Here is a 16,233-nt window from a genome sequence, read left to right as displayed (position 1 = left end):
TTCCTTTCTTTTTGAATCCTGTGCTTTCCTTGTGGTGCTTTTTAATATTTTTTGAATGTTTTCTAATTAGATTTTTCTGAACCTGCTTTATCTCGTTTTGTTTTCTTTGGTGCAAATGTACTTTTGTCTCATGTGCAAGTGTTCTGCCTTTTGATTTTTTTTGTTGAAACAAGCCAATAAACAAATAGCAACTTAAAGCAGACTGACCTCCACAGCGTTGTGTCACACAGCACTGAAGAATGGGAAATCTGCACCTTATTATCATCTCAGTATAGATGGAAAAATGCTCTGGATTGTTTCTTGAAACCAATTACAATCCTCTTGGGGACTTGAAGCCCAGGACTGTGTCGAAGTGGTTGCTTTGGTAAAACACTTGCACGTAGAGATTAAGAGTTTTGCCTTAAAATGGGTAATTCAACAAAAGAAGCAAGCAGGCATGCTATACTGCCGAATCCAAATTCTCAACTCGTGCCATTTTCAGCGTGTAGGTTGCTGTTTGAAGGTTGTTCTTTTTGTTTTATGGAGCTATGGGGACTCTTAAAACATGTGGATAGCGGAAAGGGAGGAGAAAGTTGCCAAACTGCACAGAGGAAATGACCCAAAGTCGACATCCATTTAAGTCAGACTAAACTAAAAGTGAACATGCAGATTCTTTGACCCTGTACAAGAGAGAGAGGCAGAGTCCAACAGTACCAGGCTGAGCATCTGTCTGAACCGGCCTCATCAAAGCAAGAAAGACTGCCAGAGCAGCTGTAAAGCGCGCTACAATCTATGGCTGAGAGGATCCTGGCGAGTGCAGCTCACTGGGGAGCTGCTCAGCACCAGACCACAAGACAGTAGCTGTGTTTCAGCGTAAAAGAAGCCAGCCTGTGATTAACGGCGAGGATGCAACAGCAGTAAACACTTAATGTCAGCTGTCTTATAATCAGACTTGATGCCAATAGTACAATGACATTGTTTTACTTTAATCTTAGAGAATTCCACTTTTCATGTGTTCATTATTGATCTTGAGCCTGATAATCCATATCGATAAACACATTTCCTCATTTATTGCTAAGGTTTGGTTTCTTGTGCTTCCTTTGCCGAGCTAATCTGTAAAGAAACATCACTTCAAAGCACCACATAAGAATTTTAGTATATTTAAGTCAACCTCAGGGGCCAAAACCACAGCCTTTTCAATGATGTCATTTAGCAAAATTCAAGGTTTAAGGAACATAATGTGTCATGTTTTAGGAAAAGACGTGACTGATCAAAAGGCCTGTATATTGGCATAAAGAAACATCCATCACTGGGATTTTCTGAAAGGTTGAAAGAACTTAAGCAAATACTTTAATTTGGCTGAACACTTCTCAAAGCTATTTACACATTTTAGAATAAGAAAAGCTTCTTTTTACAGCAAGAAATGCAACTCTCAATACTTTGAGACAGTGCTACTGTGTGACGCTCAGCCTCAAGCCATTTGGGTCTGACAGAAGACGGAGAGCATGTCGGCTTAAAAACGTCATTTTAATGTGAACTAGAGTTTTTAGCAAACACTACTTAAATAGAAGTAAATTGTGAATTTGTTGGGGATAGTTTTCAGCTTCAAGCAAGCATCTGCTCCTAAAATTTCTAGCAGAAGGCAGCAGAAGGACGGCTGTGAATGTGAGACTTCTGCAGGGGCCATGTTCATTGTAACAGGATTTACATGTGCTTTGACTTGACAGAAAGAAAAATACAGAGCGTTGCCAGACTTTGCTTTTTAAGACCAGGGGAAGACCTGCAAGATCCCCAGTGTACTGTATCCATTTGCGTGCTGATGAGTATGGAAACATTTACCTCTTAGTGCCCACGCGCTGGTTCGGTGCTATATCGATTGTGTCTGTGATGGATTCATGGCGGACTGCCAGGCCGAGGTCAGCTATGGCACACATGCCATTCTTCTTAACCAGGATATTTTTAGACTTGAGGTCGCGATGAGCAATGCCAGGCTTACCTGCAGGAGAACAGATAACACGTCATTACATTTGCATTTAGAGCATGTTCCTGCTGTGTTCATTTGTGTACTCGCTGCATCCATTTAGTCCCGTTTAAATGGACGGTTAATCTTACCCTGAGTGCCGAGGATCTCCATGTGTAGGTGTGCGAGGCCGCTGGCAGCTGACAGTGCCAGTTTGATCATGCCCTCGATGGTGACAGAGTGGCGGTTCAGGTAGTCAAAAAGAGAGCCGTGCTCATGATAGTCTGACACCAGCCAGAGCTGAGTCCATGTGCCATTGTCTGAAAGAGAACAACAGATGGACCATTTACTTAAACAAATACTGAACAGTGTGAAACTGAATCTCTAAACATTGACACAGATCCCTTTCACCTAGCTGGAGTTCCTTCTCATTTCACTTTCTAAGCAATGTTGCTTCTATGGTATGTTATGGATAAATGAGAGCTGAATGTAAGCGGTCTCCACAAAGCCCGGGCTTCCTCACCTTTATTGTCTGCTGCAATGAATCCTAAGATGTTTTCGTGCCGTAGCATGATTGTCTGGTAGATTTCAGCCTCTCGGAACCAGGAGCGCTCCTCCCTGGATGAGAAGATCTTCACTGCCACATCTCCTCCCCTCCACTTCCCTCGCCACACCTCGCCAAAACGACCCTTTCCTATTATCTCCTGCAGCACGATGGTCCTGGCCACTGTCCGCTGCACAAACAGAGGTAAACCTGCAGGAAGGAGCAGACAGATAAAATAAATTAGCTCGTGTTCCCTTTAGACTTGTTTTGTAGACGTAAATTGCTGGAAGTCCCCTCAGCAGAATCAAAGTCTGAATCATTTGACTGTTATGGCTCATTTGGCTAATTATGGGAGGCTACTGCTGTTATCGACAAGACGGATCATTAAATCAGGAGGTAGCATGTACTGACCAGAACCTGATCCCGAGGTGGACATGTCATAGATGAGGTCTTGCAGGGTCTTGTCCTTGGCCAAGTACAGATGGTCACATGACGGGTCCTCAACTTCTAGCCTCTGTCTGTGGCTGTAGGCCCTCTGGTGATATTGGAACAGGAACACGCCGACCATCAGCAATACACAGAGCAGGAACACGGGCCCTGCAATAACTGCCACCAGCTCCACTGGCCCCCAGGTGCTTCCTGGGCCTGACCAGTCACCCCCCTTTGTTGGGACTAGGAGAGAAAAAAAATGGAGAAGCACAGGTGAGTTGCTTAAAATCAGCTGACTGAACACTGTCACTTCTGGATTGAAAGAGCTCTGATGTTAGATGATGGTGCCTCACCTGGGACTTTCAGGTCAATACTGTTGCAGTAATCTACATAGCAGCAGTGAGTGTTGAGGAGGCCTTCAGCACTCAGACAGTAGAAGGGCTGTCCAGGGGGCACCAGGTTGTCCTGGTTGATACAGATGCGTACGTGTTGCTCCTTCCCCTGGATGTAGTAAGTTGAGGCCATGCAGGCGCCATCTGTCTCGCATTCATAGCCTGTCTTCTCACAGTTTGTGCAGTTGCAACGTAATGCTGAAAGACAGTAAATAACAGTTTGTTAGATAGAGACATGGGGTTAAAAAGTCATCTATGTCACTTCACCATTTTGTCCAGTAGGGGGCAAACTCACCCCACCGTTTCAACACAAAATGTGAAGACTGTCCCATTCAATTGTGGGCATTTTATGACATGCAGACAGACCTTAGAGTTCAGCAGAAGCAGCCAGACGGCCCTGGCGGCCCTGAAATCAGATCCTTCACTGCAGATGAACCCAAACACGCAGGGTGGAGACAGACCTGCCCAGTGGGACAGACAAAGTGAAACCCAACAAGGGGAAGAGAGCTCCTGCCAAATCCCCAATGCAGCATTCTGCTCCATTCCTCTCCTCCGTCTTTCTCACACAGACACAGAGAGCTGCCACTGTTTAAGCTAATGAGACAGGAGTTTTATTAAACACAGCACACTCCTGCGCAGGGACCTATTAAAGGTGACACAATGGAACTCCTGCCGCTGCCGTAATAAAACTCTGGTGGTCCATCTACCACTCAAATGAGGTCAGTGCCAGAAAGTCCACACAAATCTGCTACATGTAAAACAGAACCAGTGCTGGTTGGCCAATCCAGAGAGCAAAAAAAAAAAAACTGCAAACTGATTAGATTTAGAGTGAAATGCGATTTTGAGTCATTGCACACATGCTTCTCATTTAGAGTAATGTCAGCACAAAAGCTTCTTCTAAGGTTTTCTACCACCACAGTGCACAGCAGGAGCAGGCATGGTTAGATGGCTGTAGCACTGTGGGGCTTGTTTTTGTACATGGGAAAAAGACACAAATGATAAACTATCTGACTGACAACAGGGCCGTGAGTGAGGCCTGACAGGCTCAGAACTGATCCTTGAATGAAACAAAGGTTGGCCCACTCAAGATTAAACGCCGCGGCATTAACAAAGACAGGACCACTGTACCAAAAACAACACAGGAGGAGACACAAGGAGGGGAGGAATTTCAATCCTTATTCTCCTACAGAAAAAGAGGCTCAGCATCGGTTGGACTGCTGACAATGTCTGGCCCAGAGGAAAGAAAAGATTTTAAGAGTGGCAAGATTCCACTAATCCTCTGTGTCTTATACTGAGCACCTCTTTGACCAGATGAGCTCACTGATCTTCCCCATTTGAACCAACTTGGGTTTCTGTCAAAAGATGTCAGCAGGTTTTTAACACATTCTTTAACCAATTGAGCCATTATTCAGAACAGTTTAGATTAAAAAAAAAAAAAAAACTCAAAATGACTGATACACTGATTGCACCATCAGCTTGTAACATCCAAGTGGCCAAAACCACAAACCCTGTTGTCACAGAAGTGGTTTCCACTCAACTGAACTCTTGAAGGTTGATTTCTGTGTGGGAGCATTTTTTGCATGTAGCGTGTATGCTGATGTGTCCATGCTTGTTCACTGAGTGGTAACTGGAAATGTGGAACACTTGAAGCAGGGTTTCAGTAATATTTCGCATCTGTTTAAAGTTTTTGTGTGTGTGTGCATGTGTGTGCGTCTTGTTCTTCAGGATGTGAGCGGGAAAGTGGCAGGAACTCTCGGCTGAGTGTGTCCAAATTCACTGAAGTTCACATGCAGATGGAATTTCCAGGAGATTACACAGAGGTGAAGCAGGCTGGGCCTGATAAAGAGAGAAAAACAAGGCCTGTGCCACATCCTTCTAATCTGCAACATTAATGGAGCAAATGGTTTAGCTAAATAAAATAGATGACATGAGTAAAACAAGTAGGTTTAAAAGCTGGATGACACTCAATTTCCATCAACTCCAGACAACCTGAAATCTGCTTTCCATCAGACTCCTCTTTTGTGGGTCTTCTGTTTATGGGTTCCCAGTGAAACAGATCAATCTTTAGCAAGTGAATCCAGACAGGAGCCAGTTTGATCAATCCACCCTCAAAGCAGGACCAACATTTAAAAAGAGACACTTTTTTTTTTTTTAAAGTTTTCTCCCTGCCACACTCACATCACAGCCAACTACTAGAAGCTAGACTTAATGTCCTTTATCTTTCCTCACAAAGTCAAAGTGAAGGCTATGAGAGAGTACCTCTCAAAAACATATTCCCCCATTGTACAGCGATGAATTAACTGGAGCAATCTGATAAGAACACCATGATCTGAAAGGAACAGGCTCATCCATCATGGAGACTCTGTGTGTGGTAAGACAGATGGTCCACAGACATACAGACAGAAGCCAGGAAGGAAACCAAACATGGCTGAAAACACACACATTCGGTTCTTGAGGCTGCCATGGATGGTTTGTGGTCTACCAAGAGTTTGGTTTGTGGCAAAACTTCCCTTTAATTTAGGGCTACCTTGTGACTATACCATATGTAGCCTACTTCCACACAAATAAGCACAAACACTATGGGTGGCCAACACCAACGACATCTATGACGGAACATATCTAAAATTGATAGTGATCTCAACCATTTACGGATAAAATGACCAGATGGGAATATTTTGCTTCTGACTAATGTAGTTACTCAAACGCCGAACAACTTAAAGTCATTCATTATACTCATGCAAAAATCCCTGAAAGTGACTGCTGCCAAAAACAGCCCAGGTCACTGATACGCAACATTGCTCCTAACAATTTAATGCAATCATAGTCATTAAGGAATCCCTCTCTAAAACATCTACTTTCCAACTACAACATTTCACCCAGCCCTAAAGAAAATTTCACAAAAGATGCCGCAATGTAAAGGTGATATCTCAAAACTAAAATGTTAATTTAAGATGAATGCAATTCAAGACGGGGCTCTGGTGCAAAACTAAATCAAACAAGAACCCACGGGCCACCACCACTCACCCAAATGCCATGTTGTTTGCACAGTGCTCTGCATATCTCACTGGATTCAGAGCAAAAGTGTTACAAAGCTGGACTTGAAGGAATAATATCAAGCCTAAATACACATGGACCTGAGTGGAGGCCGGGTGTGCATGGTTTTTGAGTGAACTCTGCTCTTGTATCCACATAATTGGTGGTCTTTACACTGGTCCTTTGTGTGGAGATTAAGGCGACATGAGGAGGGATTGGACTGGCCCTACACGAACAAAGAGCAGAGTGGGGGAGAGCACTTCGGCGTGGAGCCGTGCGGGGGGATGGGTGGAGCGCAAGGGACAGACTGGGGTTACCAGTAACAACCCCAATGTTTGGGGGCTGCTCTGGGCCAGACAGGATGGGGGCTGGTCCCCATTTGGGCAGCACAATACAGAGGGGGAAGGGGGTAAAGGGGGTAACAAACAGGTCTCACAGGGCCCCCCAGCTGTGATTGAGGTCTGCCCAAGTGACCAGCTGCGACTGTCATTAAAACCCAGTCTAGACTTTGACTTACAGGAGGGAGCAGGAAAAGGGAACAGTAGAGGAAAACACAGGGAGCAGAGCGCAAAAAGCGATTCCTTTGAGCTGCTAGTATGTGGAGTTCCTATCATTCCGTTCGTGTTGAGACAGGAAATGGCAGACGCAGTGAGGAAGGGATTAATAAAACATTGTTGCCACAAACAGCGTCGCCTTAACTTGGACCCAACTAAAACCACAGCATAGTCCCAGTCCAAACAGCATTACCCATTAACCTTGATGACAGCATTCTGTGTATACACTTGTTGTTCAGGCCTACTCGTGCGAAACAACCCCTGTCAAAACAAAGGTGAACTTCTGAGCACGGTAATATCATGAAGTCTGCGGAAAAACAGTGGAAACGTGTTTGGTGTAGGGCGGCGGGTTACAGAAACACGGTGGGTTTCTGGGGGGCTGAGCGACGCAGACGGAGACTGTCGGTACGTGCGTGTGTGCGCAGAGGAGAGCACCATTACCAAAATGCACTGGCTGAAATTAGATCCATACAGATACCAGACTGAGAGCTGATCAAGACAAGCAGACGCCACCAGACAGTGTGAGTGCAACACACACAGGCAACCACGCACACGCACACACCACAACTGTGTCCTAATCAATGCTAGGGGAAGGAGGAAAGTCATTACCTTTGTCTGCATCTCAGGGTCAGATTACTGATCTGATTCTAAAGTGAGGTCTCTGGGGCCGAGGCTGCTTCTACTATCTCTACCAACCACCACCCTCTAGGCTACATCCCATCCTGTCTGTCTGTCTGTCGTCCTGGATGGGTTCAAAGACACACAAGTGTGAGCACAGACTCACTTTAGGCTTTGACTGTCGATGCTGGTGCTCAAATTCTCAAACTGATCAAAGCTGCCTGGGTGATATTTACATATACTACAATACTACAAATGAATGCATCTGCTTTTTGAATAGAGCTTAAAACCCATCTGGATAGTGGCAGAAGTGTAGACAAATTTCCACTATGTCTACACACAGTTAGTTAACCATTAACCCTCTACAATGTTTGGCTACAGACAAAAAACTTGAAGTGCCAAAAGCTTCCGTTTAAAGCCATCCACAGATTTGTGATGTTAATTTAAAATCTGATGTTTTTTTTGTAATTTCATTTCAGCTAAAAATTGGCTTCTCTGTTAAACAAAAATAATGTTACATGAGAACTCATATATTCCAAAATTATATTTTAATACCAGCACTGACATTCTGGTATTTTCATCAGCAAAAATGTCACAAACTACACATCTCCTACTAAACAGTAAAACACAGGCACATTGCTTGCTATAAACATTTGCAAGAACAACATTTTACTCAATTCTACAACAGATCTTTGTGGTGATGCACGCTTTTATTGCCTATCAAAGAAAACCCAACAGACTGAAAAACATGTTTCACAAAAGACATTTAGCAAGACATTAGAAAAAGCTTCTCTAAACAATTACTTTAGATTTGGCCAAATTGTTCAGGATGGAAAATTATCTCATGTTATTTTGCACACAATGAGTAAGCAGATAAGAAACACCAAAACAAACAGTCCAGTCATAATGCTGTGTTGATGTAGGAAACACAGGGATTTGCCACAGGGTTCAGACGCATGAATACTAAACTTCTATGCTCCAAATAAACTTATTTCTAATACACTAGGTACACTTTTGCATATTCTCTTGCAAGGATGGTTGCTTAACCGCCAAAGAAACACACTTGGTCTCGTTTCAAGTTAATGTCACTACGGGAGCTCAAGAAAGACAAGAGGTACCAGTTTAAAATGTATTTCAAGAACTAGTTAGATAACATTAGGTCACACTGTATTCCCCAAAGCAAATGCACTCGTACTAAACAGCCCTACCCCTGGATCACGCCAATCAAAGCAAATCAATGTCAGGGAAGTATTGGAGAAAACTTGACAAGTCGACCGCACATCTTCCAGCAGAAAATTACGACGTAGAGCAGATCTAATCTAAATTCCAACAGGAGCCAAAAAATAAATCAAACACCTCTACAAAGAGACGTGTAATGGAGGACGGGTGTCAGGTTCAGCCCTATAGACATGCACTCACATAGCTACCACGATTGTCTCAGACTACTGCGACAATAACAACTCTCTATCTCCTGTCTCTGGGTACATTTCAGAAATGGCACAGTAACAAATGGCATTTTAACGTTAATCTGTGTAATGCAAAAAGAAAAAAACTGTAAAAAAAAAAGACAAAGTGCACATAGCAACTTAAAGGCACAGAGAAGCGGGCAGCTAAGAAGTGGGCTGGCCCTGTGGTGGTAGTAATCCCTTGTGGTCTAACGTCAGTAATGGCAGCGCTGGGTCAGTCAGAGGCTATGCTGTCTGCTGTAGCAATTAGGGCTCTGTGCCTCCGGGCCATCGGAGGTCATTAACAACACTGGTCATTATTGAGGGAAAACTAGACCACCCCAGACCTGACCTGACCCTGACTGGCTCGGTGCCACAATATAGAAAGTGTTGGTAAACACAGATTGCTAAGGAGATGGTCTTTGGGCCAGGAAGCAATCTGAAATTTTACACAGAGGATGTGCTTCAACTTCATTTGATCATAATTTAACTGCAGAGATCAGACAACTAAAGCTTCTACCCATCTAGAACAGGTCAGGACAGCTGCTGCACATCTACGGGGAAAAAAAAATCAACTTTCTCCTTTTCAAGCTTAAGCCAGATGGAAATACAAATGTCACCCTTCCCCTGTCCAACGTCTCTTCTATTTACAGACACGCACCTTTGAACCCAATAACTTGCAGCCTTTCCTTGTACATTCCCTTGGCTCTGATCTAATGGGCAGGTGTACACATGTTCCGATCTGACGAGCTCATGCTTTCACCAGCTGAACTCTTTCACTTCAAATATGTCATTAAACAGCACCTGTATAAGTGTTTAGCACTGCACAGTCGGTTCCCAGCACAAAACTGAAAAGACAGGATTTTTCTCATTTTCCAATCACCCTGTCTTTGATTTACACCGGGGCACATCAGGGAATGACAAGGCTCTGGCACGGCTGCTGATTGTATGACAGGCTTGTAAAAGTGAGGGCACAGTTCAAAAGATAGCAGGAGCTCATCTAACCGAAGGCCTTCCTTCAACCTAGGGATGAAAAACAACCCAACCTGAAGCTTTCTTTGGCACCCTGGTGGTAGTGAGTAAATGAAAGCAGAAGTGGGACCACAGATAACAAAGTACAGATTATATTCTGACAAAGCACCAGGCATTTTACATAAGAGAGCCAGAGAATGGAGAGAGAAAGGGAGGGACGCGCCCTACCTCACGGCAGTGTAGTTGACAGTGCCCCATATCACATTGCTAATGTGTTCAATTCACCCAGGCTGACTGCGTCATGGGGGCATGTAGTGCCTATAACACCAGCGAATCCTTATGCATGTGAAGTCAACACCATGGGACAGATTCATTAAACCTGTCAGTAAAAAAGTGTTCTCACAAAAACACACTCACGCAGGCCTGGAATCTGCTCTAGCGTAGCAACTTTCAGGTTTGTCTGGTTTCAGCTCTAGCATGGTGTAATGCATTATGCGGTGTGAAACTGTGGGTCAGGACAGATTTGTGGGCCCTTTGCATGACAGACCCCCCGCCAGCTGGACAAACCCATCACCACCACCACCACCTCCCTGTGTCTGCTCTGGCTACAAGCCCACCCCCACTTTCCTCTCACACATTACTGTTAATGTTGAAATAACCCAGTCAAACAAACTAGTCACTCAGGTGTGATAATTTTCCCAGCATGCCTCATATGAGCTGATCAACCTTGGTGTATTGCACCCTTATCTAAACCAAGCGGGGGAGGAATATTTTTATGATGCTTGGTATGATGACTCAACTGTTTAAAACACAACATACGCTTTAATAAATGACAACAGAGCGAAGATATTTCCTCTGGCACACAGAGTTGTACTTTGTTTTTTTTTTATTACAAAGTTTATCTGGTAAGTGGCAAGTTGAAACAAGGTAAGAGTCCGCAAATGCAGAGATCAGAGGAAGAGCAAAAAAAAATTGAGCTTTGCAAAACCCAAGACATGCATGTGTTTAATCTATTAAATCCTAATGCAAAAGTGAGGTACTTAGAACAAAGTGGAAGATGAGTAGACACGCTGCAGAGGCAAAACACTCGGGTTTTAATGCCACATATTGCCAATTTGAGGCTGTGGTATCAGCTGCTCCGGCAGATGGGGAGGAATAGGGGCTGAAGCAGTCCCATAACTGGCGCCTCAAAAGACCCCACTTGCCACATTTCCATCACAATGAACCCAGACTTCAACTCTGACTTCTGTCTGGGTTGGCTGAATGTACGGCTGTTGTCACCCTATGCCAGCATTCACTTTCTGCTGGAGGCCACTAAGCAGCCTTTTCACTCCTTACAAATCGACACCAATGGCAGAGCTGCCAGTGTTTACCCTCAAAAACACATTTCATGCACAAAGTAGGTTAGGGCCTTCATTCAGAGCCTCCTTTTTTCTGCTCTTTTCTCGGTACTCACAACATGTGACGAAACTGTAATTGACCACATTGCAGCATATTTCACCAGTCAGCTATCATGACACGGTGTCGTCGTTCCCCCCTCGAGCTGATAACAGTCACAAGCCAGCTCGGGATTGTTTTGTAAATATGTTAGCATAACAGCCACCGAGAGATTAACTTCAGCATCAACAGCACACTGGAGGTCATTATTCGTCGCTTGGTGCTCTCATGCGACACAATAAATCATTTTAAAATTAGCCTCACAGCCTCCAGACAAATAATAATTATCAACGTTATTTAACTTTACACAGTTAGCTAGCAAACGTTAGCTGGCGCCTCGGAACAGACAGCCCCACCATGTTGTTGTTGTGGTTTAGCTACTTGCTTCGGGTTCAGTAGCGACTCATCGGCTTTTCGTCTGTCGATAAAAATCCTAATCAACAACAAACAGCTTCTTTTTTTCTTTCTCTCCCCCTCGGTCAAACGGCAAGCCGCGGTTTTTGAGGTCGAAAGCTAGCTAGACGCGGCTAGCCAAATCCCCGATACCAGAGCGCCATGACGATTAGCGACAACAGGCGATGCCCAGTCCAGGAAAACACATCGAGACAAAAGCCGGAGAAGGTGCTCGGATGAAACTTACCATTACCGACAGCCGCCAAGCCGAGCAGGGCCAGCAGCGTTGGGGCAATTTGTTTCAGAGCCATTTCTTCTGAATTCCCATCTCTCCGCGATGAAATTGCGTCTGAAGTGTGTCGTTATCAACACGACCAAACCTGAAACACAACCACAGTCCAACCGCACACACCACACCGCCAGATACTAGCCAGCCAGCCAGCCAGCCAGCCAGCACAGTGACGTGTTTAAAGGGGTGTGTGTGCATGTTTAAAGGGGAGGGCCGCCGCCGCCGCGCGCTGCACGTCCCCTCCTGCCGCCGAGGTCAGCGCTCAGGCTGCTGGTAAATAATAAAATGTTGGCTCAAATGCAGCCCTCCAGTCTGACACGATCAAAACACAGCCAGGCAGCGTTTTTTTATGGTAAACAAGCCAAATTAAGACTGCATCTTTAAATCACGTGTTTACCTTATGTGTCTGCATAATTATTTTTTATTTATTTGTCAAATTCATACATGTTTACGTGCAATCTCTATCCAGTGTATTCCTGATTTTATTAGCATTAAAAAAAGAGTATATAATTCCCACTGATTGATGCATTCTCCACGATTCTATAGGTTAACTTCAAATGAGGTCATCACATGTAAATAATAAATGTTGGCTCAAATGCAACCCTCCAGTCTCACACTATCACAACACAGTGGGACAAACAACTGTATTTTATGGTAAACAAGCCAAATTAAGACTGCATCTTCAAATCACACCTCATGTGTCTGCATAATTGTTTTATTTATTCATCAGATTAAAACATGTTTAGTCTCTGCCCAGGATATTCCTGATTTTATTCGCATTTTGTTTTATCGTCAATAACCCCCACTGATTGATACATTCTCCAGGGTTCTATAGATTAATTTAACCTTAAATGAGGTCATCACATGTAAATAATGAATGTTGGCTCAAATACAACCCTCCAGTCTCACACCATCAAAACACAGTGGGACAAACATTTAAATTTTATTGTAAAGTACCCAAATCAAGACTGTAAAGCAGTCTCTGAATTATGGGTTTACCTTATGTGTCTTACATGACATATGTATCAGATTAAAACATGTGCATTCCTGATTTTTCCTAGCATTTTCATCTTCCATAATCCACACTGACTAATCTATTTTCCACAATTCTATAGAATAACTGAACTTTAAATGAGGTCTTTATATGTAAATAATAAAATATTGGCAAAAAAATACAACCTTCAAAACACAGTGAGGCTGTCGACTATATTTTATGGTAAACAAGCTAAATTAAGACTGCATCTTTAAATGATGTGTTTACCTTCTGTGTCTGCATCATTATTTTAATGCCCAAAAGACTGCTGTCAGATAAAAACATGTTTACAGATTTAAAAAAAAAAAAAAAAAAAGTTCTAATGTTAAATAAGTACCAGTGTTTGATCTATTTTCCACAATTCTACAGAATAATTGAACCTTAATTGAGATCATTATATACGCTGTAACATTGTGCATTTGGCTCCTGATTTATTCAAAAAATTTTAATAATCACAGTCCAATTTTACTGTAACTGAACATGTACAAACCTTAACTTTCATTCAGAATTCTGATGTTAGACAAAAAAGAACATATACCTGCATACATATTCCTTTAAAATATATATGCAGGACTTAATGATAACAACACATCATACAATTCTTTCTTTATATTCAGTTTGCTTGCTGTGACTACACTATTGTCTTATGTAATAAAAAAATGAAAAAGTGGGAACAAGCTGTGTCTAACTGAACATCTTGCATTGTTTTTTAACTGAAAATGTAAAACCATGTCCCTACACTCATTATAAGATTCTTCCTTTACATTTCCGTGACTACACTATTGCATTATGTCCCAATCTGTTTTCTAAAACTACTGGGTAAATTCAGTTTTGCTCGGTTTTAATATTCTGATTAAGGTCATAACATTGTGCATTTGAAAGAAGCAAATAAAATGGAGACAAGCTTAGTCAGACTGAACATCCAACATTTTTATTACATCTGAAAACAAAAGCTCATGTGTCTTCTCATGACATGAAAGAAAGAGATAAAGTTAAAGATGTAAAGGTAATGCTGTAAAGGTAAAAATGTTAAACCTAATTTATTGGCAGCTTCATTGTTGGAAGCCAGCAAATTATATATTCTTCTCCACAATGATGGTTCAGGTTCTGTGACCGCACAATGATTGTTTTCAGACTAAATCTGTCAGAGTTAACGCAGTCTTGTTAAATTTATGTAGCTGTGATTACGTTTATTGCTCAAGACTTTAAAGTATATTACCAGAGCAAACTGGTTCTAACTCTTGTAAAAATACTTTGCTAACTATCAACGTAATCTTCTGTCAAAGTGTGTATACGAGGATTTGTCAATCTGAAGTCTGTTGCCAAACGCAGCCTACGTTCAAAGTAGACATAGTGAAGTCAGGCATGACTTCTAATGTAAATGGAACAGGAATCTAATGTGACTGTGGCTGACAACACAACCTGAAACACTCAATGTTCTTATTACAGAAGAAGGTTTAAAGGCAGCAGGGCAAGAGTTCGGCCTTATGAATGGACATGACTCCCTGCATTTTTCCCAGCAGCATCAGTATTAGGTTAGTCATACTACGATAGACACACATGTCCATCTATGTTCAGTGACTGATCAATTATCAAACAAGCCCCTCTTTGATGTAGCTGCAGGGCACAGCCGCTGTCTATACTCATCCACAGTCCCCTGATCAAAACCCCAATGGCCAATTTGGTTTTAATCTGCATAAAAAAAAACATTTCATTCTTTATTTTTCCAGTTTGTCAGATCACATATCAGCTAGTTACATCTGCTTGCACTTTTTTAATACAGAAGTGTAAAATAATCAGGGACCTAAAGATAGCAAACGGTATTTTGGTCCAGCTCCATGTAGGCTTTTCTCCCAGCTTGGGGACCCATCCTGTCGATGCCCCACTAACACATTCATCTACCAAGAGGTGAGTCAGGCTGTAACCAGGTGCATTTGGGACTTTATCTGTGGGTGCTTTTATCACCTGTCCTCTTCCTAGCACTCTCACTGATCTATCCCCAAGCCTAATTGTGTCTGCATAGTCTCCTCTGTGGCTTTATATCTGTCCATTATCGGCCCCGTCCAATTTATCTCCACATTTCTGCAGTGCATGTCGCCCGCTGAACAAATCCCTCTGTCTCTGCCGAGACACTGGGAATGATCCCACTGTGAAAAAGAATACACAGAGGAGGGAAACAGAGGGAGGAGTGAGATGGGCTTCTGCACTTACAGACAGAGAGTTTGGCCTCTCTGATACTTGAACAACCCCCCTGCAGTGTTAAAAATAACCAGCTCTTCATCTGACTGACCAGACAGACTGGGACTTTAAGGGGGTATTATCTCTCTGGAGTTTGTTCAACAACCAGGCAGGCAGACAACACACACACACACACACACACACACACACACGCACATATAAACAGATAAAGGAAAGAGAAAGCACGGCCGATAAAGAAAGAAAAACACCAGTGTGCCGATATTAAGCAGAAGGGACGGAGCTGATTCCTTTATTTTCACCAACTACTGGGCAACTTCAAGTGTTGCAAATTTTTTCACAAATTTAATTTCTCTTTGGACATTTTTTTTTCTGTAACACTCCAACATTGCTTATGTGCCTCAGTTTGAAAACAGGTTCTCACCAAATAATTAAACAAAACACCTTCTCAACACATGGGGAAAACATGACCGAATGCAATACATCTGAAACTAATTCACTCAAAGTCAAAACAGTGCAGTTTTGCTCATCTGAAGATGGAACAAAAACACTTGTTTTAATGTTGACTGTCAAGATTTCTCTCCCTTTTAAACTGAATCTACGATATAATTTGAATTGCACAAGATTGAATATTTGCATTATTTTGTTAAAAGTGAAAATATAAAAGAAATGCATGTTCGTATTTGCAATATGCATAGAGGGCTGCTGGGTGGCTCGGTGGTTAGCACCGTTGCCTCGTAGCAAGAAGGTCGCCAGTTCTTGTCCCAGTGAGGACACCTGGGATCTTTCTGTGTGGAGTTTGCATGTTCTCCCCATTCAGCGTGAGTTCTCTCTGGGTTCTCCTACTTCCACAGTCCAAAAACATGTTGAGGTTAATTGTTGATTCTAAATCAGGGGTGTCAAACTGCGGTCCTCGAGGGCCGCAATCCTGCATGTTTTAGATGTGTCTCTCTTCCAAC

The 16,233-nt window shown here is 42.8% G+C and overlaps 1 protein-coding gene across 1 annotated transcript in view; it reads right to left on the bottom strand.

The window, feature by feature from the left end:
- Positions 1–12,165, bottom strand: part of acvr1ba (activin A receptor type 1Ba) — a 15,154-nt gene extending 2,989 nt beyond the window's left edge. The window contains exons 1-6 of the mRNA XM_008281230.1: positions 12,004–12,165; positions 3,266–3,502; positions 2,895–3,155; positions 2,463–2,693; positions 2,092–2,259; positions 1,819–1,975 (exon numbers count right to left, since the gene is read on the bottom strand). Coding sequence (XP_008279452.1) covers positions 1,819–1,975; positions 2,092–2,259; positions 2,463–2,693; positions 2,895–3,155; positions 3,266–3,502; positions 12,004–12,067 — 1,118 coding nt within the window. The 5' untranslated portion in view covers positions 12,068–12,165. The remainder of the gene's footprint in view (positions 1–1,818; positions 1,976–2,091; positions 2,260–2,462; positions 2,694–2,894; positions 3,156–3,265; positions 3,503–12,003) is intronic.
- Positions 12,166–16,233: the final 4,068 nt, after the last annotated feature.

This window comes from Stegastes partitus, unplaced genomic scaffold (assembly GCF_000690725.1).
Source record: "Stegastes partitus isolate 25-593 unplaced genomic scaffold, Stegastes_partitus-1.0.2 Scaffold227, whole genome shotgun sequence".
Taxonomy (NCBI): Eukaryota; Metazoa; Chordata; class Actinopteri; family Pomacentridae; genus Stegastes; species Stegastes partitus.
This window is presented reverse-complemented; position numbering and strand designations above follow the sequence as displayed.